Source organism: Prionailurus bengalensis, chromosome C2, assembly GCF_016509475.1.
Source record: "Prionailurus bengalensis isolate Pbe53 chromosome C2, Fcat_Pben_1.1_paternal_pri, whole genome shotgun sequence".
Classification (NCBI taxonomy): domain Eukaryota; kingdom Metazoa; phylum Chordata; class Mammalia; order Carnivora; family Felidae; genus Prionailurus; species Prionailurus bengalensis.
This window is the reverse complement of record NC_057350.1, coordinates 87,570,039-87,597,168: the sequence shown is the minus strand read 5'-3', so window position 1 is coordinate 87,597,168 and position 27,130 is coordinate 87,570,039. Positions and strand designations below refer to the sequence as shown.

General features: G+C 36.8%; 1 protein-coding gene across 8 annotated transcripts in view; it reads right to left on the bottom strand.

The window, feature by feature from the left end:
* The window catches only part of PEX5L (peroxisomal biogenesis factor 5 like), a 228,911-nt gene that overhangs the window by 160,523 nt on the left and 41,258 nt on the right, over positions 1-27,130 (bottom strand). For 3 of the 8 annotated variants that reach the window (XM_043594847.1, XM_043594838.1, XM_043594840.1), the window contains exons 1-2: positions 8,363-9,235; positions 6,785-6,856 (exon numbers count right to left, since the gene is read on the bottom strand). The exons of 2 other annotated variants lie outside the window; for them this stretch is intronic. In XM_043594847.1, coding sequence (XP_043450782.1) covers positions 6,785-6,856; positions 8,363-8,455 — 165 coding nt within the window. In that variant the 5' untranslated portion in view covers positions 8,456-9,235. 3 more of the 8 variants (XM_043594842.1, XM_043594839.1, XM_043594844.1) reach the window with 2 other exon arrangements.

Here is a 27,130-nt window from a genome sequence, read left to right as displayed (position 1 = left end):
TGATGGCACCTTACAGAAAGCATGCAGAACACTTGTGAAGCAGTGGGAATAAGCAAAGCAAAAATGTTGCAATGCAACAACCAACCTGATGTTCAGGGAAGCATGAGCTGCTGGTGGAAAGAACATGAAAGAAAGGCTGCAGTGGCCCTGGATTCTAGGCTTGGTTCTGACCAAAAGAGGATGAACTGAATGCAAGGTTCTCCAGAGGGATATCCCCATTTGAATCTCACAACAGACATCTGAGCCAGATGGTGTTATTCCACGTTAGAGATAAAGAAATAGAAACCCAGAGAACTTAAATTGCTCACTCTAGTGTCTTCTGCTTAGTTAGTAGCAATGTCGAGACTAGAAGCTAGAATGATATGGTCTTCTACTTCAGGTTTCTCTTGCTTGTCTCTGTGTCACTCTATAAAGAGTGGCCATCTACATCTTCTGGGCTTCTACCTTCAGATCTCAGTAACATGTCAGAAGACTCTGAAATTAAGATATTAGGTCTACCCTTTTTGTTTTTCTTAGAGTCAGAGGTGATGCTTAGGGGAATTGGTACACTGAATTGAAATGCATGAAGTTAAACAAACAAAAATAAACTCCCCATTGTGAGTTTATAAGGAAAACATAAAATAAAATACTTTGCATTACTATGCTTCCCCCCACTCCACCCTTGCCAAATTACCAGTAACTCAGAACGATTTTTCTGTTTCTTGACAAAAATAGGAAATATTCAGGAATAAAACTCAGGGTGATCATGCCTTTATTCCAGTAATTTTTCTACTTAACCTAGTGGAAAACTTTTCCCCTTTCTTGTAGAATATTTATGATGATAAATAGCTTTGCAGACAAGATGGCACTGATTGGGCTACAGTAGTGAATCTTTGTTTACTACAATGTTGATTTCAGATAGACAGCAAATTTGAATAGCTTCAGTCTCTCTCATCACAAATACATATGCCTTATTTTCGTTGAACCATTTCTCATCTATCAGTCTTTCCTAAGGAAAGCACTAATGAATCTGTCTGCTCTGAGAGTAATGAGGGCAACCACAACTGCAGAATGTGCTTTGTCCTTTCAGTGTCTCAGAGCGTCCTGCTTCAGAATCTCCAGGCTGACCAGATGGTCTCTTTTCTGCAACTCTAGAGGGGTTTCTGTTCTTGGTGACCAATACTGATCCCCAAGAAGGTATTCCAGGCCAGTTTTACACATGATACCAAGAAACATGGTCTCACACTTTAAAAATCTCCTCAGAAGTAATAGGATCTGAATTATATTTAAGTTAAGCTGCCATAGTGTAATGGCAAAGAAAGCACTGGCCAGATGGTGCTGAGTACAAGGCAGTGACACATATCATCCCCATCCCTTTAGCATTTATAAATCCAAGACTCGTGTCAGCTGCTTAGATGGTGATACGACCACACTATCTGTTAACACCAGAGGGAAGTTGGGTACCCTTTCCCGTTCATTGGTTTTTCTCATTCTTTCATTTTTATTTCATGATGGCTTGTATTCTCTTCTTTAGGATTCATTCCCACAATGACCACTAGGATAGAATTGCAATCCTATCCAAATGCTTCCATGTTACTGAAAATACAAGGGGGTGGCTATACTTTGTTTCTTCTTTTTCTTTAGAGAAAAATCACAGAAATTCTAGTTTCCATTGCTTTCTGCTCAGGCTTCTCCTATAAATTTAAAAGGACACTCTCAGAAAGGTTTTGGGTCAAGAAAAGTATGTTTTGTCTCTCTCCATGGTGCTCTCATGCCTCCTCTCTGAGGAAGTTTTGTAGGGAAGGGAAGAGTAACAGAATGTCAACAACCTTTTAGCTCTACTTCTGTATACACTTACTCTGAAGAGCATTTCTCTCCTAACAAATCCATAGGGGCCAAGAGGGAAGTAAACAGTTAAGCAGTGTTTATGGAAAAGATTATCCCTGTGAGGGTTCAATAAATAAATACTGGCCAATTATGATACTTCCTAGTATATTTATATAATTAAAACACTGGAACAAAATAGTTTCTTAAGACCCACCTATGGGATGACAGTAATGGGCAACTGTAGAGAGCTACATGGAATGACAGAAAGAGTATTGGACTGTCAGGAGGGAGGGCTGGCTTCCAGTGTTCTCTATGTACCTAATCAGGACTCAGGGCAACTTGATTCACCTTTCTAGATCTCAATATTCTGCTAAATTGGGGTTGTGGGGTACTAGGGACTGAGTGCTTGTATCCCTCCCCACAAATTCATATGTTGAAGCCCAATGTGACTATATTTGGAGATAGGGCCTACAAGAAGAAGTGAAGGTTAAATGAGTCCATAAGGGTAGGGCCCTAATAAGAGGAAGAGACTCCAGAGCTCTTTCTCCTTGCCATATGAAAACACAGAAAGCACAGTGAGAATGCAGCTATCTATAAGCCAGGAAGAGGGCTTTTACCAGAAACTGGCCATACCAGCACCTTGATCTTGGACTTCCCAGCCTCCAGAACTGTGAGAAATAAATGTCTATTGTTTAAGCCATCTAGTCTATGATAATTCATGTGGCAGGTGAAGCAGACTGATATAGTGGTAATGACTAGTTAATTAAAATGGCATAACGATTTACAGTTTATAAAGCATTTTAATAGATTTTATCTTCTCAGAGAAACTCTAAGAGATGGTAAAAGCAGAATAATATTTGACAAATAAATAAATACCTCAAACTGATTCAAGCTCACAAGGCTAGTGAGTGGAATTTAGTCATACTACAAACCTGGGTCTTAAAATCACCTTTGAGTATAAATGGCTGTGGTTTTCTTGTTTTCAGCATCATTATGTTGGATGTCTATGAATTCTAGTCTTTAGGTATCCAGGTAATGCTCAGTTGAAGAGTGTAGAATTTATTACAAGTCCTTATATAACTGTTTTTTCCCTTTAGAACTACAATAATTGTTTCCTTTGGTCCAGCAGTTCTCAAAGTGTAGTCTGGGACCAGCAGTGGGAGCTAAGGATATAGAAATGCAAATTCTTGGCCCTACCTCTTACCTACAGAATCAGAAACTCTGGGGATGCCCGCATCTCCCCCCCCTTCCCCCCCCACACCAAAACCTCCAACAAGCCTTCCAGGGGATTCTGAGGCTGCTAAGATTTGAGAACCACTGCTCTGACCTCTGTACAATTGTTCCTCTTGTAACTGGCTGATATTTGACATTTCCCCACCTTACTGCACTGAAGGCTATGCAGCTGCAACTCCGAGTCCTATAACCAACTGGATCCATGACATACTGTTAAAACCATTCTTTAAATATTTGAGCCTGTGAGTGTATCCTTCATATAATCATAAATTCTATACTTTTGTGTTACCTTTTGTCAGGTCCTTTAAGTTAACTTGGAAATTGAAAATATTTTAGAAGAAAAGTCATCTTGGTCTAGCATGTCATAAACCTTGAACGAAGGTGGCTCTATTCTAATTAAAAATAGCAATTTAAAATAGAATGAATTTATTATTTATTCAAAGTATATAATGTTTTTGATCCCTTACTCAAGGTACTTGACCATCTACTCCCTCATTCCCATCCCTAAAATCTCAAAAGGAAATGAATATGTACATGAAACCTATTCCTAAACAAGATCTACAAGATCAATCAGGAAAGAATATTTTAAGAATAATAAAAATGATCCAAAATATACATTTAAAATTTCTCTTTTAATATTTATTCTATAAAGCCAAATATATAATTTATTAATTATATATTTATTAATAATTACATGTAATAATTTAATAATTATATTACTGATTATATAAATAATGCAATACACATATATTTATGTCAAATGTCTGGGGTTTAGAACCATTAAGATTTTAATTGAATATGCTTCCTTCGATTGCTTTCCTATGCTTGAAGTTTGAAAACTCTAGGGATTTCTAGTGGAAAATATGGACTCCAATGACAGTCTCATACATTTATATTTAAATGACTATATATGTGTGTATATATGTGTGATTACATATGGCACCTGTTACTTTAGGACATTAGCACTAGTCTAAGAATTCTCTAGAACATTTTCATATGTATTTCAAATAAATTTTTCTAATAAAATTTCACAAAGAGAAAAGAACAATATTGCCTTTTAAGAATAAAACCTTACACATTTCCAAAATCACTTTTTCTCATGTAAAAATAACAGAAATCACCTTTTACCCCCTTGAATGGAGGCAGTCAGGGAGAACAAAATCCACACACTCTGTGCTATTTCTGTTATTAATTTGCTTATATAAGCAAAATTGTGAACTTTTTGTGGAAGTACAAGTCTTGCAAATCACACGACTGATAAAATGGCATATAGCTTGCACAGCATTTGTAGAGTGACAGCTTCTGAATGACAGATTTAATGAGATTAGTAGACTTCTGCCCAGCACAGCACTCCAACTATTTTATTTATCTTCTCTAGATTTTCTTTTGGCAGTTATATGAAGATTGACTAACAAAAATATCTACCATGTTTGTAAAATGTTATAGGAAGAATAAATTGAGCATAAAGATTCCTCCCCAATATAATATCTATGAGATGAAGCAATATTAAACAAATGTGTTTTACACACATACACACTTTTAATGTTGATCTCTTAAGCACAGAAAGAATTTTTGGTGGTATTATAAAGACTAATTAGAGTGTTTTCCTAAATGTTTTGCTTTGAGTTATCAACATTGTCATTATTTCAACCTAGGATTTGCTCACATCACCACCAAGTAAACCTTCCCAAAAAGGAAGGACTAGTCTTACTGCCAACAGCAAACATGAAAGCCAACTCATATTCATAATTACTAGCCTTTTAAAACGTGTTTTGACATGAATGACTCAGCAGAGCTGGGTCACTGCCAACTGGTTCCAACTGGTGCAATGCCACAGGAAGAAACATGATAACTACAGAGGCAAACAATGACTGAGCAAATCAAATCCTCCCTTATTTGATCCAGGTATAAAATAGCATTATTTTCTGAAACAGAAGCAAAGTCGGTTCCCTTAACAGTTAATAAAATGCGTTTAGGGACAACTACATACATGTTGTGAAAGGTACCATGAGAAAAAAAGAACAATGACTCTCTTGGGCTTTCCACTCCAGAGATCTCAATGTATACATTTATGGTTTTCTGAATCCCAAAATTTAGTTAAAACAAACAAAAAAAAAGCTTAAGGCAAAGAAAAAAAAAGGAAGGAAGGAAGGAAGGAAGAAAAAGAAAAGCAGACTTTGAGGGTAGGATGATACTAACAAAGTACAAAAAACATTTAAAATTAACATTATAAAAAACATTATAAACATTTGACTTATACATGATCAAGGAAGAAATAAAAAAATAACTTACTTTTCATTTTAATAGAGAAATGGATAGGTATGTGTGTTCTCATAATATACTCAATTGTATTTCATTAGTTCATCTGCCAGTCCTTCAATGAGAATGTCAGTCTAGGAATAGGATCTGTGGGAGATGGAGATTGTGTGCTCCAAGTAATTAATCTGGCATAATTAAAATGATAGCCAATAGCCCAGCAGAGCACTCGAGCTCCAGCCACACTTATCCTATTAACTAACCTGACAATTTGGCACTAAGTAGAAATACATGGCCAAAGTCCTCACCGACCTGTCCCCCAATTTACTCAAGAGCAGGAGAGTAAAGATAAGGCAAGAAACATTAATTTGAAGGTAGTCTGAGTGAACCCTGTAAGATCAACATATTCTGCACTTCTGGGGAGATGCTTTTTTTTTTTGGTGAGTTTTCTCCCAGAAGACCATTTCAACTACTTCAATTATTCCAGACCTAAGAAGTAGGTCTCTAACTCAACTGCTCCTGATTGCTCTCTTCTGGTGGTCATTTTTCTTTTTTTCAGAAATATACACAATGGCTCCTTTAATGCAGTTGTCATGATGCAAAACAAACTGCACAATTAGGAAACTGTCCAAATGCAACTTGCCTTCCTGTAACTTGCTGACTGCTTTCTTTCTAACCTTTTCATCTACGCAGACTCCTTTGAATTATTTCTCAGTCTCCACCTGAGCTTACATCACCCTCAGAATCAGCACCACTTACACATTAAATAGATGTGCAGTTATCTTGTCTCCTCAGTAATTAACAGAGATATTAAGGGCCAATGCCAATTCAGTGGCATTAGTTGGAAACCTTCCATTACCTGGTATGTCATTGTTTATGGTCTATTAAGCAGCTTTCATTCCACCTTATGGGCCCATATAAAATCCAAGCTAGATGTTTTTCAAATCACAGGCAGTATTAAAGAATATTAAGTAGCTTCTTCTTTATATTAAAAAAAAGATCTCTATATTTATTGCAGATATTCTGATAAAGTAAATTGGGCAATGTATATGTTTTCAACTTCCCAGTATTTTTAGTCTTTTACCCCCCTTCCCTTAAAGCATATTCATTGTTTCGCACTAATGTTAGCTTTCTCACTTTCAAAATAACACACTTTCTGATTCTTGTTTAATTTTTTTTCTCCAACCAAATTATCATTGCTGTATTGATTCATTTTTCCCTGGGTCATGTAATTTTCTAAAAGTCCTCTTATCTTGTTCTATTTTTCATTGTCTTTATATATAGAACATGCATGTTGACATCATGTAGAAGTCAGTGGATCAGAGGGATCATAGGGGGAGGCTTAGCTGCTCTCAAAATCTATCTTGTTAAGCGGGCCTCAGCTGGACAGGCTAATACAGCCACCAGGGCAGCACCGAACACTCAAAGGGCCTCAGTTGTCAAAGATCTACAGTGCAACAGTAGAAAATGTATGTAAGCATTCACTTACCTGCTTTTGATCAACAATTATTTCGAGGTCTTCATCACTGCTTAGTTTTCCATATCCTTTTTCTTTACTTTTCTTGTGAAAGAATAATTTTAAATGATCATTTAGTTTCTTTCCATTAATAATGTTAATTTCCACTTAATACTTTTTAAATACTTTACTTAGCCTTGTTCACTTGTCAAAATACATCATTTTTTATATCAATCTCTCATGGACAACAGCAAATGTTTTTATTGTCAAACTTCAGGCTTATAATTATGCATCAAGTATTTCTGCCTAGCCTCTCCCATCCAAATTACACTTTTAATCTTTTTCTGAATATTGTTATGTTTTTCCAATTTTGTAATTTCAAAACAGATTCTTTAGTAATTTGAGATAGATCAACAATTCCTTTAAGAGTCCCAGCACATTTTTATTAAAGACTGAAACTGCATTTAGTAATTGCACTATGCTTAAGACTTCAAGGATTAAATGTTTTATTTTAATCCCTTTTATATTTGTAAGAATAAGATAAGCACTATACAACTCAGATAACGAACCTACAGATTTTCTACATTTGCTTACAAATCCGATGAAAACTAACACTGGAAAAAATAACTCAGAAATAATTTTTAAAAGATATGTAAGATAGTTTTCAAAATTATGTAGTTTGAAAAGTTGGAAGAATATAGACCATTTTTTAAAAATGCACTTTATTGGCATTTTGTCTTCCCTTCCCCCACCCAGGTCCAACTCCCAACTATCTTCCCCAAAGCAAAAGTTGTAAAGTTAGAAAATGTCACAGATCATTTTAACCATTTTACTGTTGTGCTATAGGAGAAAGATAATACATCTGAGTCTTTTTTTTTTTCTTTCTCCCAGTGCACTTGTTGATAGGAATACTAGAAAAGGAAGATTGCTTCTTCATAATTTCAGAAATCATAGTACCTCTGTAGAGGACCGGTAAGAAAAGGAAAATAAAATTCACTACATAGTTAGCTGTAGTTCAAGGTTATTATTTTTTAAAGAATCTTTTCTTTGTCTTCTGAATTAACTGCATCTGTCTTTCTGTATTAACTGCATCAACCAGAATTAAGGGAACTAAAAATATTTGTTTGCATCTATTGTGCCGTATTAGGATCCCCATCTCATTGAGGGAAGAACTATATCCTTCAGTGAACATGATGTAAATCTTCTTTATACCATGGGATATAATTCTTGTCTATTTTTTTCCCCTTCCTCCCCAATAAACATACTTCTTATTTTCGTGGGTTTTTCTGTAATAAAGAGATTTCTGAATCTTCAAGTATTAGGATGCATAAATAAAATCTAAATTCTCATTCATATATTAATGAATTTAGCCACTTAGAACAGAACAGATGGCCACAGTATTTCTCTCTATTATTCTTCTGCTCATTTGAGGTTCCATTTCAGGATTGATGGAAAACAAAAAGAACAGGTTTGGTTTCAGTCAAGCTGACTTCCTTCCTATCACTTTTGTTTTTGTATCCTTTTAGTCTACTGGTTGCCATAAGATATTGTCCAGAGACCTAATACAAAACATTTAGAAATGCCTTTCCGAATATTGATCTATATACGTACCAAGTAGCTCATTTGCATGACCCGATTTCTGGACAAAAGGACATTAAGTAGAGTTGGAATGTGGGTCCTTCCATCCATTTCACTGTCAGGCATCCCAGGATTCTTTGCACCAGCGGCAGTGGTGTCATTGCCAGAACTTGCTGACCAAAGAACCACAGATCTTGCCCAGCAACAGTATTTATAATGTATGACAATAATCAAAGTATCCCTGAATCATTGTCTTGACTTTGTAAACATTGTGAAATTTTTGGCTAGCACAAAAAGTCATTGAAACTAAAATTTCTTCTTTTCTAACTAAATTTTATCTGAGCACTTCTAGGTTTTCTGACTGCTGTTCTACTTTTAATGCTCCTTAAAACACCCCATCTATTATTACTTATATACATTTTTATATTTCATCGTACGCATATAGACTATTCAGCCTCCTTGTCATAAAAGCTCTCAATTTTCCCTTTTTAATGCCCCAATCTCAGACTTCCTTGTGATTAACAAATCACTGCTCACTGATATAACAATGTCAGCATTCACCAAACATAATTCAAGATTGCAATTCTACCACTACCAAATTCCACCTTTCCAATTTAATTCCAACTTCCTTACTGATTTAGGAATATATTTTCCTGGAAAGAGGCTAGGTCAGGGAAGGAGATTATATCCACAACTATTCTAAGTAGAAGCTGGCATTTTCCAAGAGTGGGAGGAGGCATTTAGAGCTCTGATTTTGCATTTAAGCCCCTACTCTCCAAACAGCACACAACTGTATACAGAGTCAGAAGCCTTACAGTTTTACTCTAGAGTTAAGCAATATTTTCTACTTCACCCCATAACCCCAGGGGGATTAATCCTTTTCTAAACCATAATGGTTATTCGCTCACTTACTGCTTATTTCTAGTGCGAGCATAATCCTCTTTCAAGCACTCAGCTTCCCACTTTGACTGCTTAGCTCAGCCAGCCCAGGAAGAGATCTTCAGCTCTCCTCCCTCCTCCCAGCCAGGAATCCCTGTCTTCTATCTATGCACTTTTTTCAAGCACAAAAAGCAACTCCAAAGCTTCTGCGTGGTCTTTAACATTAGCCAAAGGACTGAACTAGAAGGAGAAAGAAAGCTAACCTCTCTACTGTCCTGCGTGAGGAGGCAGGGCTTCTGTGGGAGGAGAAGCCAGAGGGTAGTCACTTCCTGTGCCCCTCCCACCTCTTCTGGCAGACACTGGAGCTGAGGATTTCAACTGAGGCAATAAGGTCAGGCCCTCTCCACCACAACCTTAGCATGCTGCCTGCTGATGGTAGATTCTGTGCACTGCTCATCTATGAGCAGCTGAGAAGGGAGTGTCAGTGCTGTGGAGCTAAAATGGTGCGGACTTTGAGGCCGGAGAAGTGAGGAAAGAGAGAAAGAAAATAGTCATTTGCTGAGGATGCCTCACTCCTTATAACTCCTTTGACATTGGCTAAGTGTCCAGTGTAGCCCTCCCATCTTCCCCACACCATTCTGAATCCTTCCTGAGTAACTGCAAGGAGAACTGCCTAGTTTTTTGTTAGTGCTGATAACTTTGTTAATACCATTGAATCAGAGCTATAGTTTTCTTAAGAATTTGAGTCTAACTGGTAAACTTTCCTTTCTGCAGACATTCCACCATCTCTCTTTAACCTTATCTACCTCCTGCTTCCCACCTTTCATTCTCTCATCCACAAAAGTAGAACAGAAATGTAGGTTTACTCACTTGAATTAGATAAACTATAAAACTTGGAAACTGTATAGAAAAACAATACATGCCCACAGATATAGGATGCATTATATAAGAAAATTCCTCAAGTAGTAACAAAAAAGCAAAATAACAAAAAACCAAAACAAAACAACAAAATCTGGTGGGGTAGAGACTTGAAAAATGAAACTCTCATTGTTCATTTTAGAATAGGAGTTTATTAAAAAAAAGTAAGAGTTTTAACCGAAAGACATCTGTCGAATTAAAAGGATTCTTCATACTTATTAGTGATGGAATACAGGAAGGAAATTTTCAAAAGGAAAAGAAACACATTAATTAGTTAATTGTGCAAATTAGCCTCAATTGCAATTTTTGCCTGACTACAGAATAATAATGTAAATAATGTAAAGGTTAAAGATTACATAGAAAAATGCAAACTGGTGCAGCCGCTTGGGAAAACAGTATGGAGATTCCTCAAAAAGTTAAAAATAGAACTACCCTACAATCCAACAACTGCATTATTGAACTATTAGGTATCTACTCAAAGGATACAAAAATACTTATTTCAAGGGATACATGCACGCCAATGCTTATAGCAGCATTATCAACAATAGCCAAATTATGGAAAGAGCCCAAATGTCCATTGACTGATGACTGGACAAAGATGTGGTATATATATGTGTGTGTATATATATATATATATATATACACACACATTTCCATTATATATAATGGAAAATTACTCAGCCATCAAAAAGAATGAAATCTTGCCAATTGCAATGATGTGGATGGAGCTAGAGAGTATCATGCTAAATGAAATAAATCAGAGAAAGACAAATACCATATGATTTCACTTATATGTGGAATTTAAAAAACAAAACAAATGAGCATAGGGGAAAAAAAGAGAGACAGGCAAACCAAAAACCACTCTTAGCTATAGAGAACAAACTGATGGTTACTAGAGGGGAGGTGGGTGGGAGGATGGGTTAAATGGGTGAGGGGATGAAGGAGTGCACTTGTGATGAGCACCAGGTGATGTATGGAAGTGCTGAATCACTAAACTGTACACCTGAAACTAACATTACACTGTATGTTAACTAACTGGAATTTAAACAAAAACTTTAAAAAGTTACATGTAAATATTTTAAAAATATTTTTTACTGTTACTTATTTAATGACAAATAGTAGACCTGAATTTAGTAAAACAAATGTTACACGAAGAATATATAATATAGACAAAAGCAACAAAGATCCCCCTACTCTCTTTTTTTTTTTATGGTTGTCAGTATTCAATTCTTATCTTCCTATTATCCCTATCTTCTATCCTTTCTTCTCCACCACCTTCTTCCCACAGCTAGCAAAATTGTTGCTTTCCTTGTTCTAAAAGATGACTTCCTCACATCTCCTTTCCCCTAAAGACATTCATTTAATCTCTCTTATCTTCCCACTGTCAAACTTGAAAGCTGGTCTGTGCTCACTAGTAACAGCTCCTTCCTTTCTCTTCACTTTTAAACCAATTACAATCAGGTTGCAATTTACAGTAATTGTATTCACAGTCACCAATGGACTTCTAATTATCAAATTCTCTAGCAGTCTGTTTTTAGAGCTCATAGTATGAATTAGCCCCCAGTGCAATTTGTGATTGACTACAGATGTCAAAATAAATGTAAATATTACTTATTTCAATGGTCAAATTTGACAAATGTGTCAAATGTCTCTGCTGTTATTTACACTATTACAGTTGTTAAATGGTGTTGCCACCAACTGAATAGGGTCTCCATGAGAGGGAGGAGGATTGGGAAAAGAAATGATGTGCTGAAAAGATATATGCTGAGTTTGTGATGTCTTTGGAAAGTTCCTCCAAGTGGAAAGATGCAGTGGGTCACTCAGATACTACAGGTTGATATCTGAGAAGAGACATAAGGGCAGGACATATGGATTGCTGGGGATAACTAAAATTGCAGGACTGGGTGAGCTCATTAAAAAAGAAAGCGGAAGAGATAAGGACTAAGGCCAGAGTCCCTGGGAATTGTTATGTTTAAAGAATGGGCAGAGGCTGAATAGGAGCGGTCCTATGTGTAGGAGGAGAACCAGGAGGATACATTCAAAGAAAGAGCTCTATTGTCAAATGCTGATGAATGGTTAGGTAAGGATGTACACTGCACACTCTCATTGTATTGGACATTCTAGCAGCCATCAAGGACCTTAGGAAGGGAAGAATTCCTGGAACCAAGATCAGAGTAAATTAGTGGCTACATTGGTGGTAAGGGAGTACAGATACTGAGAAAGGAACTTATTTGCCTTTAGAAAAGCTTGAATGAAAAGAGAAAGGGAAAAATTTATTAAGATGGTAGATCTCTTGTTAAGTATTCTACCACAGTTTTTTTTTTTTTTTTAAATTTTTTTTTTTTTCAATGTTTATTTATTTTTGGGACAGAGAGAGACAGAGCATGAACGGGGGAGGGGCAGAGAGAGAGGGAGACACAGAATCGGAAACAGGCTCCAGGCTCCGAGCCATCAGCCCAGAGCCTGATGTGGGGCTCGAACTCACGGACCGCGAGATCGTGACCTGGCTGAAGTCGGACGCTTAACCGACTGCGCCACCCAGGCGCCCCTCTACCACAGTTTTTAAAAAAGGTGGGAGGAGGGCACTTGGGTGGCTCAGTCGGGTAATCATGATCTCACAGTTCGTGGGTTCTGGCCCCGAGTCCGGCTCTGTGCTGACAGTTCAGAGCCTGGAGCCTGCTTTGGATTCTGTCTCCCTCTCTCTGCCTCTCCCCGACTCGTGCTCTATCTCTGTCTCTCTCTCAAAAATAAATAAACATTAAAAAAATTTTAAAAAAGGGTGGGAGGGAAGATGGAGTGGGAAGACAAAAATAGAGGGAAATAATACTGGGAAAATTGTAGCTTCCCCTCCTTTGTGTAAAGGTACTAAGTTCATTTATAGTTCAAGAAGGAATTAGTTGGGGCGCCTGGGTGGCGCAGTCAGTTAAGCGGCTGACTTCAGCTCAGGTCACGATCTCGCGGTCCGTGAGTTCGAGCCCCGCGTCGGGCTCTGGGCTGAGGGCTCAGAGCCTGGAGCCTGTTTCCGATTCTGTGTCTCCCTCTCTCTCTGCCCCTCGCCCGTTCATGCTCTGTCTCTCTCTGTCCCAAAAATAAATAAACGTTGAAAAAAAAAATTAAAAAAAAAAAAAGAAGGAATTAGTGAAGAAAGTAAAACTGTAGATGCCAGAGAATGAGGGGCTAGAATTCACGAGGCAAGAAAGGAAGAACAAACGCTTTTTGGAGAAAAACTGCGTGTTTCTCTTTGAAAATTTACAGTTATTTGACATATATTTATAGAAGAGAAATCTGTAAGGATACATACCAAATATTAAAAGTCCTTTTCTCTGGGAAATGGAATTATTCATGATCTATATGTTCTCTTTATACTTGGGAGTACTTTTTGAAAGAAGAATGGATTTCTTTCATAATAAAAAAGAAAGTAAACAAAGTGTGATTGCTTGAGAGATCCATAAAATTGCCATAGAAAAGACTCATTTAAAGTCTACTTTGCAGAAAAACAACTGGGTCAGGGCTTTACCCTTCCTTTATTATGTTTCTGGAGGAATAAAAGCTTATTTTGTAAAAAAATGTAGGGATTCATGCTACAGTTATTGCTTACGTCCCTTGTGGCAAGTGTGGTTGTATGGTGAAGTGGATGTTTTGTTTATTGCATTTAATATGCCTCTTTCCTCTTGACTCTCCTTTATAATATTAAGCTTCTCAATTCTTTGCTATCATTTGGGTCCCATGTCCCTTCTTTTTTAAAGATGCACAGTGTCAGCACAGCCACAAATACCACTGCTATAGGAGCCAAAGAAACAGTAAAAAGAGAAAACAGGAAATAAGGGAGAAGGAAGTGTTTCTTCCCAAAGGCCTGGAATAAGAGAGTGTTCCTGTGATTAGGACATAAACCTGGACAGACTTTTGAAATAGAACGTAACCACATTACTAACTAAAAGGATGATTTTTAGATCTTTTATTTTTCTTATAAGTATGGAGGAAATCAACTTTCTGAAAGAAAAATATCATCAAGAGAATCATTTGCAGAGGGCTTGTTAAGTCTGGCATTTTTCAAAAACTATTTTTTTTGTTTGTTTTTGAAAGACATTTACAGTTGTGTCCCACTACCCCACCCTCAGTATGGTATGGTAAACATATATGGTAAAACAATGTTATGGTATGGTGAAACATATATATGGTAAAACAAAATAGCCACAGGGAACAGTTTTTGAGTTTTGGGCCAGGTTTGGGCACACATCACCTATGGCAATCAAACCCAATTCTAAAGGTATATTTCTGGCTGAAAAAAGAAATATAAGGACAACAAATATGTTGATGCAGTTTAAACCATGTTTTAAGTCATAGGCATATGTCCAGATATTTAGTAATATTTTAAAATCTTAATTCAAATCTAACTGGGAAAATAGACATTCTGATTATTTAATAGTTGGATAATAAAATGGCAGTGACGCACAATACAATTTTCACTGTAGCCTCAAAGTCCCTCCTTACTGGCTTTCTTATCTTTAGCATGGCTTGTGGTCTTTAGAAAATAACCTAAAGAGCTTATAAAGCTTCTTAAAAGTATTTTGTATTCTCCAAGTTTTCCAAAGATGAAAATTCAACATAAACAGTCATTAAGGCTACTCAATCTTATATCATTATGCAATGGCATTTTCTTAAGTACACAAATTCTGTATTAGGTATCTACCTTCTCATACCCCTTTGCAATATTTATTGTGAAAAGTTTCCAACATACAGCAAATTTAAAAGAATTTTAAAGCAAGCACCTATATACTTCCTACCTACATTCTACCACTAACATTTTATTAAAGTTGCTTTTTTGCATATCTATTCATCTATCTGCTGTGACACACTTTGAAAGTACAGTGCATAGTATCACATTTCTACACCTTCTTCCCACCACGGCTTATCTTATTTAATTTACTTTTAAAATTCAGAAAAGCAAAACCATTTGTTCAGTAAGCTTCTAAACTAAGAACACTAAAAGTTCAGGATTTGTTCCTCTACAGCAAATTGTTGCTTTCATATGAAAAGCAAATCAGTGAACTACATTTCTAGCATTAAGTGCTCATTGTAGGTCCTATCGCCAGAATTAGGAAAGAGGATTTCGGATCAAAAGGCTGTTGTTTTTTGGTTTTTGTTTTTTTATAGTTCTGTAAAAAGCAAGTGATCAAACAACTCAACTTTTCGAAGGGACAACTTCATGCTGTGATAGGCAGTTCCAGTTGATACTAATCATCACGTCCTCAATTTCATATCCTTTTATCATCAATGTTTCTGGTAAACAAGTTCACTTTGGGCTAAACAACAAGCATTCACCTCTGGAACAGGCAACCAAAGTAGCAAGCTTCAACAGGGCTAGGAAGGCTAATGCCTACTCAGAAAGGTTACATATGCTCTGAGAAACAGTAGTGCTCCGGTGGCTTATTGAGATTAAGTAGGCAGACAACAAAAATTAAACTTGAAATTTCAGTTATGTCAGATTCAGCAATGTTCCACATTACTTTGAGGACAATAAGTAAACTCTTCTTAGCCCTCCCTCAGTCCCCAAATCAAACAAAACTACATTCAAAGAGAAAACAAAATATGATGTCCTTCTTCACAGGAAAGTTCTGAGTCCAATTCTTTCATCTGGAAGATTCTTGTCTCTACAAACATAAATTTTCTCATCTTCTGTAGACTTAGCTTTTAAAACTGTAAGTGCAGTGGTATGTAGCATACAATGACTAATACATTAAAAAAATTGTTTTCTGTCTGCTGAAGACAATGACTGAGAAACGATATGTTTTAATCTACTAGATTTCTTGGCATTATGTAGTCTTGGTGCTCTTTCTAAAGCAAGGTGAAACTAACAAGTAGTCGTATTTGACAATTTCACCTGTCATCACTCAAACAGCAGGACTGGAGTGGTGTGGTGTAAGATAGGTAAGGAACCTGAGAGAACTGTCATTATTTTGGATCCCCAGATGGCAAATGAATACTACTATCACTTTAAAACATTTACCTCTCTGCCCCCTACAAAAACAACAACAACAACAACAACAACAAATGAATAAAAGGGCAAACTATGTATTCTATATCTTTGCCGCTTGAAGAATAAAAAAAGAAATAATCCATTTAAAACTAAACTATTACTTGATGTTCTTCTGATCCCTGTTGACACAATTTCCTATTTTTATATGCATTGGCCCTAGTGGATGGGATGGAACCATGTTACCCAATCTCAAACACAGCTGTGCTTATCATTAGCCTCTCCAGTGGTCCTTTTCTCTCTCGCTGGTAGTCAGCACACCTGGCATACACCTGCCACTGACTTTCTTTGTAACAATTGATCTGAGCATGATGATTTTATGCCTCATAAAGGAAAAGAGCCGTCTTTTTATTTTAATAAAAATAAAGAAAAAAACTGAGTTGCTTCCATAAGCATTCTGCCCCCTAAATATATTATTCCTCTATTGTCAAACATTCTCTAAACAAGCACATTGTTATGACACGTTGACACATGTTCAAGAAAAATTTGTTTCATGAAATTTTGTTTCCAAGAAGAGCCAGACCAAAGTTTGTGCTTTGGCCATAAAATCCATACAAAAAGTTACCCTTTAAAGTTACCATTTAAGTTACCATTAAAGCTACATCTATGTGACTGATGGATTTATAAGTAGCTTTTGTGTTATGGCTCAAATGAATTTTGAGGATTTTTTTTCTCCATGTGGATCTACACACAGACATGACAGACAGGACAGCTTTGAATAAATCCCTCCTGTTCCTGAAAGTGACATTTCCCGGAGGCATAGCCATTACTCTCATCTCGGGCTCTCCCACTTGGCCTTAATAACCTTAGGAATCCTAAATCCATACCACAATTCTCATCGTTCCTCCATCAATCTCCCTATGGCTTCTTTAATTCATCCCTTTTCTCCAGTGGTTTATAAATTCACTGATGACAATGTTACAAATAAGACATGGCAATCCCTAAAGGGTGGGCAGGTCTGGGGGTCCTATCCATTTTCTTCATGGGTAAAAAAGCTTTCGGGTAATTACTTGTTGAAGAAGCTCTTCAAAGTCACAGGGACAAGAAAGATCTGGGGCCACAGACAGCTTGTTTATCCACTGGACACGTGGTAATCAAAGAAAAATTAAAACAGCAGAGTCTAGAGGACATAGCCAATTGCATACATTACTTTATGAAAAACATCAACTAAAACCTTGGTTGATATAAAAAGTGTTACTACTAATTAGGGGGAAAACACAGCAGCTTATAATTACAGGCAAAGTTAAAATAATTCATTTATATAAAGTATTGTGACCAAACACCTGAGCTCAAATATTCTGTGAATCCATGGCTCAAGTAAAAAGGAGTTTAATGCCTAGAGATTATGTATTTGAGTCATGAAGGCAAGATTAATTTAAGAAGATAAAAAGCAGATTATGTGGTAATGTTGGGCATTCAAGTACCTGTTGAGGTTGTTAGGCAGAATTGTATTAGTTTGAACAACGGTGGCTTCATGTTGATGCATGGTCATCCTTTTGGCACTAGGGAAGCTAGCTAGATTCATTCAATACAGTTGTGTGTTGCTATCACACAAAAAGGTAATAGGTAGTGGATTACTTCTGACATTTTACCAAATTTGATATTACATTTTTCCATTCCTGGAAAAAACAAGCACAAATGCATTTGAATACACAGGGTATCTTGGCACTTTGGTGATTCGTACAGGAAATTTTATATGACTTTATCAGCTAATAAGAAAGAAACTGGTCTTCAAAAAATAACAGTTATAAAACCTCTCTTGTTTGGTGATAAGGGATATAAGAAGATTCTTAAATATGGCAATTTTAATTTTCCAAAGCATGAGCACGAAGTATGTTCATTTTATTCATGTGTTTTATACTTTGCACGACACTGCGATCCAAATGATGAGGAGAGGCCATCCCAGTGGAACAGAAGGGCTGTTCTGTGTGTGTGGGTCTGGGGAGCAAGCGTGAATAAGAGTGATGAAGAAGCAAGTGCAGAAGAGTTAAGACTAAAGGTAAGAGATGGAAGGGCCTTCTAACATCTGACAGGAGGATGGTGTGGCTAGCGCAGATTGGAGGTTTGGGGAAGGGATGCCAGATGAGGCTGGCAGGAAGGTGGAATCTTAAAAATCACGCCTTTATGTTAAGGCAATGTGCGGCAGTTTCAGGGTTTTAAGCAGGAGAGTGACATTATCGTATCTGTGCTTTAGGAAGCCCACCCTACTGAAATGGACAGGGAAATGGACAGGGAAATGGTGGGAAATGGACTGGAGGAAAGAAGACTGGAGGCAAGGAGAGCAAATGGGGGCTACTGAAGAGGTTGGTGTGTGACAGTCATGGGTCCCATTTAAACATAAGTTGAGCTAGCTGACCACACATCAGTTTTAGTAAGACATGCTTAATTCATCACACTCTATATCATGAGATTACTTCTTCAATACTGGCCATTATAAGTAACAGAAGTATCCACATTTTCTGTAGTCAGGAATTAAATGAACACTGAACGGGCCAACAAGTGACACACTCTAGGCACTCATTTAACTTGGTCATGTGCAAAATTATTTTAGAAAAATCCAATTAAAAAAAGATTTTTGAGAGATACAGAGATAGATGGATAGCTAGAGAGAGATGTAATATAATTTGACTAAGATAGGAAAACATTTTGCACTAAGCAAAGGATACATATTTTTGTACTCTGTAAAGTCCCAAAGCAATATCTAAACTTTTCTTGTTGTTTCTTGTTATTGGACAAAAACAAAGAGAGACTGTTTAAGAAAATACAATGTGAAATTGTTCAGTGCTGCAGCACATCTAAAAGGATTTATTGTGATTTTTGACATCTTTATGCAAACCTAAGAACTCTCCCACCCAGGGATTAATAAAATGTTGCAAAGATGTATATTTACTCAGGTGTATTCGGGATATCATCAAACGGTAATGTGCTTTTAAGAGAGTGGAGATTGCATGTTTAATTTTTTAAAATGTTTCTATTTATTTTTGAGGGGAGGAGGAAAGGGCAAGGAGAGATACACACACGGAATCTGAAGCAGGCTCCAGGCTCTGAGCTTACAGCAGAGCCTAACACGGGGCTCGAACTCACAAGCCATGAGATCATGACCTGAGATGAAGTCGGATGCTCAACTGACTGAACCACCCAAGTGTCCCTGGAGATGGCATATTTAGAGCTTGGTTTAAAAAACAAAAACAGTTGCTTCCATTGCATTTCACTTGTTTTTAACTTGTCAGAGGATAAAACTCTAATGCGGGAAAGTTGGAGTAAGGTAAGGTAGAGTAAGGCAGACTCAACTGCAATATTTATCTTCTTGCTCAAAGTTTGGAGACTCTTGCTACTTAATGAGACATTGTTTTGTTTCAATATTCAAAAATAGTTAACATGTTACATAAAAAATATTGAAGGATATTCAGCTGTGTAAGCAAACCTGAAAGGTACAGAATGAACTTCTTTCAGAGTACAGATGACTACTGAAAGTCTTCTTTCAATTTTAATCTTCGCATTTTTCCTTTTTTCTCCTCCTCAGGAATAAAACCTCAAATCTTAGACGCTTCTATGATGGAAGTCATCACAAAATTTTGAAGACACGATGAGAATTATTTCTTGAACAACACAGAGCAGAGATGTTGATGTTCATCAATGATGAAGAGCATGAACTTGATTGAGAGAACTGTAAGGGTTCCTTTGAAGACTCTCCTTGCAATATCAAATTAATGTCCCAATGTGAATAATATATTGATAATATATTACTGAGACACAGAAGAATGACTGATGCTCAATTACTTTAAATACATCTTTGGAAGTAGATACTGAATTTAATGAAGAGTCTTTTAAAAATTACTGTACTCTTGTAAAACTGTCCTGGGTAGGTGAGTGTGGGGGTTTTAAAGAGAGAAGAAGCAATGCTTTACTAAGGAACAGCTAAATTGCCATGGATAGTACAGTGCCCCAAATGGAAAAAGCTTTTTAAACTTATAAAACAATATCTTCTCCTCATAAGAAACACTAAAAAAGTTATGTTTAAAGTACAGAAGTGTGCCTATCACATTGGTGGTGCTCAGTAAATACATTTTTTACTTTTTTAGTTTTTTTTATATTTGAGAGGGAGAGAGAAAGAGACAGAGTGCCAACAGCGGACGGGCAGAGAGATGGAGACAGAATTTGAAGCAGACTCCAGGCTCTGAGCTGTCAGCACAGAGCTTGACGCGGGGCTCGAACTCTCAAGCGGTGAGATCATGAGCTCAGCTGAAGTCGGACGCTTAACTGACTGAGCCTCTCAGGCGCCCTGGTACTCAGTAAATATTTAATGAAATACATTTGCTTTGTGACAAAAAATAAAAAAGATTAATTATTTGCATAACTTCTAGCCCCTCTTAATTTCCTTAGTGGATGCCATTCCAAAAAAAAAGTTTACAGACATATACAGATATGAATGTATGTATAAATATATGTTCATAAATACATATATATATATTTATGACATAAATGTGATTGTAGTACAAATACTAAACTACTCCTTTTACTTAACAATATATTGTGAATATCTTTTCAAGTTAACACACATCCATATCTACATTACACAACCAAATCCATCTTACATTAACAGTTTTTGTTAAGAAAGTTTAAGAAATCCCGGAAGCCATCAGAATGAAGAATGCATTTAACACATAAAAGAAAATAACACATAAGTATGTCCATAGAATCCTTGTGGTGCCAAGATTCTTTCAGGTGGTCTGTGAAGTTAAAGCTATTTTCATAATAGTATTGAAACATTATTTACCTTTTTGCTATGTTGAAATTTGTATTGATAGTGCAAAAGCAACAGGGGTAAAACCATTAGCACCTTAGCATAAATCAAGGTGGTGGCACCAAACTACTAGCTGGGAACAGGACTGGCCGTTTAAAAATAAATGTAAATTATTGTTACTTAAAAATGATGGACAAACTATGTTTACATAAACTTAGAAATCTGGCACTTTCTTTCTTTTTTTTTTATTTAAAAAAAAAATTTTTTTTTTCAACGTTTATTTATTTTTGGGACAGAGAGAGACAGAGCATGAACGGGGGAGGGGCAGAGAGAGAGGGAGACACAGAATCGGAAACAGGCTCCAGGCTCTGAGCCATCAGCCCAGAGCCTGACGCGGGGCTCAAACTCCCGGACCGCGAGATCGTGACCTGGCTGAAGTCGGACGCTTAACCGACTGCGCCACCCAGGCGCCCCGGCACTTTCTTTCTTGAAAATAAATGAAGGAGATTTTCAATTCAAGGAAAACAACAATATTTGTTGCCAAAATTCAAGCTTTCAATGAAAGCTAGAATTTTGAAAAACATATCTACCACTGCCAGCCTAATAATTTCTCATTAGTTAAAGACATTTCTGATGAGATCAGAGGTACTAATGAAGAATTTTTTTGATATTATATAATGAAGTATGGCAATAGTTGAATATATGGATAACTCAGTGAGCCAATATTTTCCAAATGACCAATGCATGGTAGGTTATCAAAACTATGCATGAGTTAAGGATACATGCAGAGTATAAAGAAAACCAATGGAGGGGCGCCTGGGTGGCGCAGTCGGTTAAGCGTCCGACTTCAGCCAGGTCACGATCTCGCGGTCCGTGAGTTTGAGCCCCGCGTCAGGCTCTGGGCTGATGGCTCAGAGCCTGGAGCCTGTTTCTGATTCTGTGTCTCCCTCTCTCTCTGCCCCTCCCCCATTCATGCTCTGTCTCTCTCTGTCCCAAAAATAAATAAACATTGAAAAAAAAAATAAAAGAAAAAAAAAAAAGAAAACCAATGGATATTAATAGGTAAAAGATACAAAAAGTTCATTGATATCATTTTAGATTCTGCAGTGCTACTAAACTTTAAGAAATATCACCTGTTAAGTTTTGGTGCAGAACCAAAGAATATCCTTAAGTATTTAAGACTATGAAAAGACTACTTCCTTTCCCAACTATATATCTCTGTGAAGACAGATTTTTTTCTTATACTTCAACCAAAAAGAAAAAATTGCAACACATTAGATGTAGCAACAGGTATAAGAATTCAACTTTCTATAAGCTCTTCTATTAGAGAGATTTGCAAAAATGAAAAATAATACCACACTTCCTACTAAAATTTCTACTTGTTTTGAAAACAGAGTTTTTACAAAAAAATGTTAGTGGTATTAGCATGTAATATGTTTTATTGCTATTTTAAAAAGATTAATAAATCCATGGTTAAATTTTTTAAAAGTTTTCTTCTCTAATACAATAAATGCCAATAAGACATAATCTACACAAACAAAAGCTTTTTGGGGTCTTTAATATTTTTAAGAATACAGAGGGACTCTGAGACAAAAGTTTGAAAACCACTTGTAATTAGAAAGACTAGAAACTTGTTTTGAGGTGGTAAAACACTTTGGCCTTGGAAAATTAGTTTTTATTTTCCTTCTCTCTTAACGATAAAGCCAACTTATCTCTTTTGGATTCTGGTGTAAAACATAATAGACCATGTCAAAAATTACCCAGTTAGTCTTATGATAAATTTAATTGTGTGTTACTTAGTATATATTTGAATTACAGTTAATGGCTATAGCTTTAACATTTACAAATAGTCATACATGGCTTATATCCTTTACTTTTCTTTGGCCATTCCATGAAGGTAGGTATTATTCTCCTTTTTAAAGCTGAGGAAATGGATAATGAGAGACAAAAAGTGATTCATTCATCTAGAAAATGCTAGAACACAGAATCAAATTCAGGTCTGTTGACCTTCTGGTCCTGTGCTCTTTTTGCATCTTTGGATGGAAGAAATATCTCATGGTTATCATCAGCATAGACGATGCACTTCAGCTCTTGTACAATAGAAACAAGGGCTGAGTATTTTGAATTTGGTAAAAGGTCTTGACTTCTCCCAGCCAAGGCACATGGAATAGTGCTTTGTATATATTAGGTTCTGTTATTATTATTTTTCCTACTTAGCATAACAGTGTTACCCTGCATAAGGCCAGAGTAGCTTGGGTTTCACCCAACTCTTAGGTCAAATATGAAAGGGCTCAGTCAATAAGAGAGAAATAGATGAATACATACAAAAAAGCTCCAGAACAACTGCAGGCCTGAACAACAGAACAGTTTCCAGAGGTCATTCTATATATGCTGTTGACTACACCTCAACTCGGCGTTCAAATTTAGAGGTGAGTAGATAGGGCAATATATCTGTTTTCTTCTTACCATGCCCAGTACAAACCAGCATTGAATGGCTGCTGGACATCATCCATTTTAATGGCTTCTTTCTACCACCATCTCAGGCTGCTGGAGTCACATGATGAGCCTTGAGAATCCAGGCAAGATTTTCCAATCTTAGCTTTAAACCCAATTTTCTCTGTTTTCCTAGTTTTGGTCCTATTGGTTTTACACCTGGATCCCCTCTCTACTTCCTTCAGAAAGATGCAGTAGGTCTTGATTAGTGTCTCTCTGGGGCCTTTCTGCCTCCACCTCAGTCCCACTTTGCTTGCAAACAAGGAAACCTGCTTCTGACCTAGGCTTCTGAGAGCTACTTACAGATGCAGGAGGACTCAGCACTAAAGGGCTAAAAAGAAGTCCCACAGTATGACAGCATGAGTCAGACTTCCTGGTGGCTCCTGCAGAGCCCTTCAACTACCTGATGTTCAGGGGCAATGCTGGTAAGATTTGTCTGGGGATACAAGATGAGACAGATTCTGAAAGTTAAGGGAGCTAAGAGTTTCTGGAAAGAGTAGTTCATTAGCAGAGAAATATTTTTTAAAAAATATTTTTTTAGCTTATTTATTTTTAGAGAGAGAGAAAGAGAGAGGCAGAGAGAGAGGGAGAGAGAGAATCCCAAGCAGGCTCTGAACTGTCAGCACAGAGCCTGACATGGAGCTCAATCCCACGAACTGTGAGATCATGACCTGAGCTGAAATCAAGAGTTGGATGCTCAACCAATTGACCCACCCAGGTGCCTCCATTAGCAGAGAAATATTAATGTATTATTCTACCTGTATATTGATCCCAACACAGTACATGCACATATTGATACCAAATAAGAATAATGATCATAACAGCTAGCACTCATAGGAACAATCTCATGTTGCTAGGAAGATTTATTTCCTATATAAATACAACTTCATGTAACAATAATAAGGTGATAATGACTCATTTAGAGTTTCAGTTTGTTATAATAAATTCACCTTGTGGAGGATGGTTTGCTATCCATCCGAATGAAGACTTTACATATGTTATCTCATTTAATTCTCACTAATACCATGAGTTTGTTTATATTTTTTCTTAATTTTTGAATAAGGATATGGAATGTCCTAAAGGCTTAGGATTATTTTTCAGGGTCATGTCGAAAGTCATACAACCTGTAAGTATCAAACACAGAACAAAAGATTTTCTGACCAATCCAAAAGTTTGGATTCTTTTCAGCACATCTCCCTGCCTCCAGTATATTTCCATTTGATTGACAGTTTGGATGACTTAATGCAAAAATGCATGTTTGGTTAAGTAGAAAAGAAAAAAATAAGGAAAGCCAACAACCCCTTTGTGCTTTTTTTTTAGATAAAGTTCCAACTCAGAGCATATAGTAAAGAGGTAAAAGGTCAGCCTCTGAGGTCAGATTTCTTGGTAAAGCCAGCTCTACCATATAACTTTGGGCAAATTATGTAACTTTTCTATGCCTAAATTTTCTCATTTGAGAATAATAACAGAACCTATCTCCTTGAGTTGTTGAGGGAAAAAATTAATTAATACATATAAAGTGCTGAGAACAGTACTTGACACTTTTAATACACTCAATAAATATTAGCTATTATTAGCTGATATCTTTCCCTCCTTCTCTTCCTTCCTTTATCCTCTCTTCCTTCCTCTCCCTCTTCTATGTCTCCCCTCTTTCTCTTGCCCTCATCCTCTCCCCTCCCTCCTTTTCTTCCATCCCTCTTGTAACAGGTTGAGTTGACAGTGTATAAGCACTACACAATCTTTCTAGCAAGATGGTAAGACTCACCAAAGATGTCTCAAACTCAATCTTGAAGTTAAAAAAATTTTTTTGACTGGGATTTAAAAATAGAACCTGGTGAGAAGCAATTCTTGCTGTGTCAACTTTTAGAAGGCTGTACTGAGAAAACCCAGCGGAGCTTTATTTTAAGAAGACCCTGAATGGCTTAGCTGCAGTTCATGGATACATCAAAACATTCCCTTGACGGTTCGCTTTCCTGTGAACCTAAAACCAAGCAACATGAAGGGTTCTGGCCTAACGTTTCCCTTACAAAAAGCTTGACTAAACCGAACTCAGATGCTGTTGTCAAGTAACTGGAGCAGGACCCCAGCAGTGAGCCTTGGTTGCTAATCCTTTTCAAGTTCATCTCTTTGTTAAATCTACTTTTAACACAAACTGGATTTTTATAGTATGTTTCAGGGATGGTGCAAAATATTAAGGATACAGAGAAAGAATGACTACAGATGATGGATTTGGAAAGTAGGTAGTGAAGGACTTTGGTCGTGTCAACATCTGGGTACTAGCCTTGTTTTTATCAGTTTTTTCCTAGAGGGCCAGTTATCTCAACTCTTTTGAGCTGTTTTTGACTTTCAAAGTTGGGGTTTGTACCAGATGATCTTTAATGTTGTTAATTCTATTATTTCTTTTTAAACTATTGACAAGTCACTTAATTAGTAAAAGTGATTAAGAAAGAGGACAATTGTTAATTAAAGAAAGAGGCTAAGCCTAATAAAATATAACATTAATTCAAAATACTGAGGGGGATTTAGTGCTTTCTACAAGCTGCTCCATACAGTTCCTTCATTTCTTTCAAAATCAATATTTCCTAACTAACTAGAAGGGCTACAACAAGCTTAAGTCTCCATTCTAATGCAACAAATAGAAGTAGTTGAAATTGGATGTGAAAATATATTTCTCAAGAAGGAATATGTTGGTGTTCAATTGTTTTTATGTGTATGTGTAAACAGCTGCTCAGAAAAACTAATCAGGCCACTAAGGTGTAGAATTCACTGAAGGGAGTGAAAAGTGGAGACACAAATGTATTTAGGAGCCAAATCACAGGTAACAAGCCTGAATGAAGATATCAGCAAGAGGAATGAAATTGCCATGGCCTGGCAAGTCGGGGTTTATATATGAATAAACTTGGATGTATATTCTTTGTGCTATGTTGGAAGATTCTTTACTGAAAAATCAGTAAAATACCATTATCAAGATAAAACTTTAAAAGGCAGACATATTATGTCATGAAGAATGGAGGATTGACTTGGAATACTTTTTCTGGCATTGGTCTTGGAACTGACTAAATTCACTGACATGTTTTTTGCACAGGTCTCCCAACAAAACCAGCAACTCAGTGGTAGGAACACGTTTTAGGCCATGGAACAGAAATAAGTTGCCTGACTCTATCCACTACATGCAGCCAGGGACCATAGCTTATACTTGCCTTGTTTGTCCAACCAGCACTGACTATAGTTTCTGATACAGAGCAGGCACTCAATAAAACTAAAAGTTGACTATTTGATTGATAAAGATTGGCCTTCCTCCTACCCCCAGCTTAAATAGTACTGTTGTATTGATGAAACCAACTGAATTAATCTGAACCAACCCGCCCTTCCAGTTCTCTGTTCTCTTCTCCACCATTGAACTAAAAGTTAAACTTTTACAAAATGCATTCAAAATTTTTAAATCATGTTGAATAGCTATACTAATTCTTATGCTAATATTAATATTAAAGATGAAACAATTGAATCACACAGAAAAGTTAAGTTGTTTAAAATAAAAATTAATAAAAAGTAGATAATGTATGTCCTTAAGAATATATTCCAGGGGCGCCTGGGTGGCGCAGTCGGTTAAGCATCCGACTTCAGCCAGGTCACGATCTCGCGGTCCGTGAGTTCGAGCCCCGCGTCGGGCTCTGGGCTGATGGCTCAGAGCCTGGAGCCTGTTTCTGATTCTGTGTCTCCCTCTCTCTCTGCC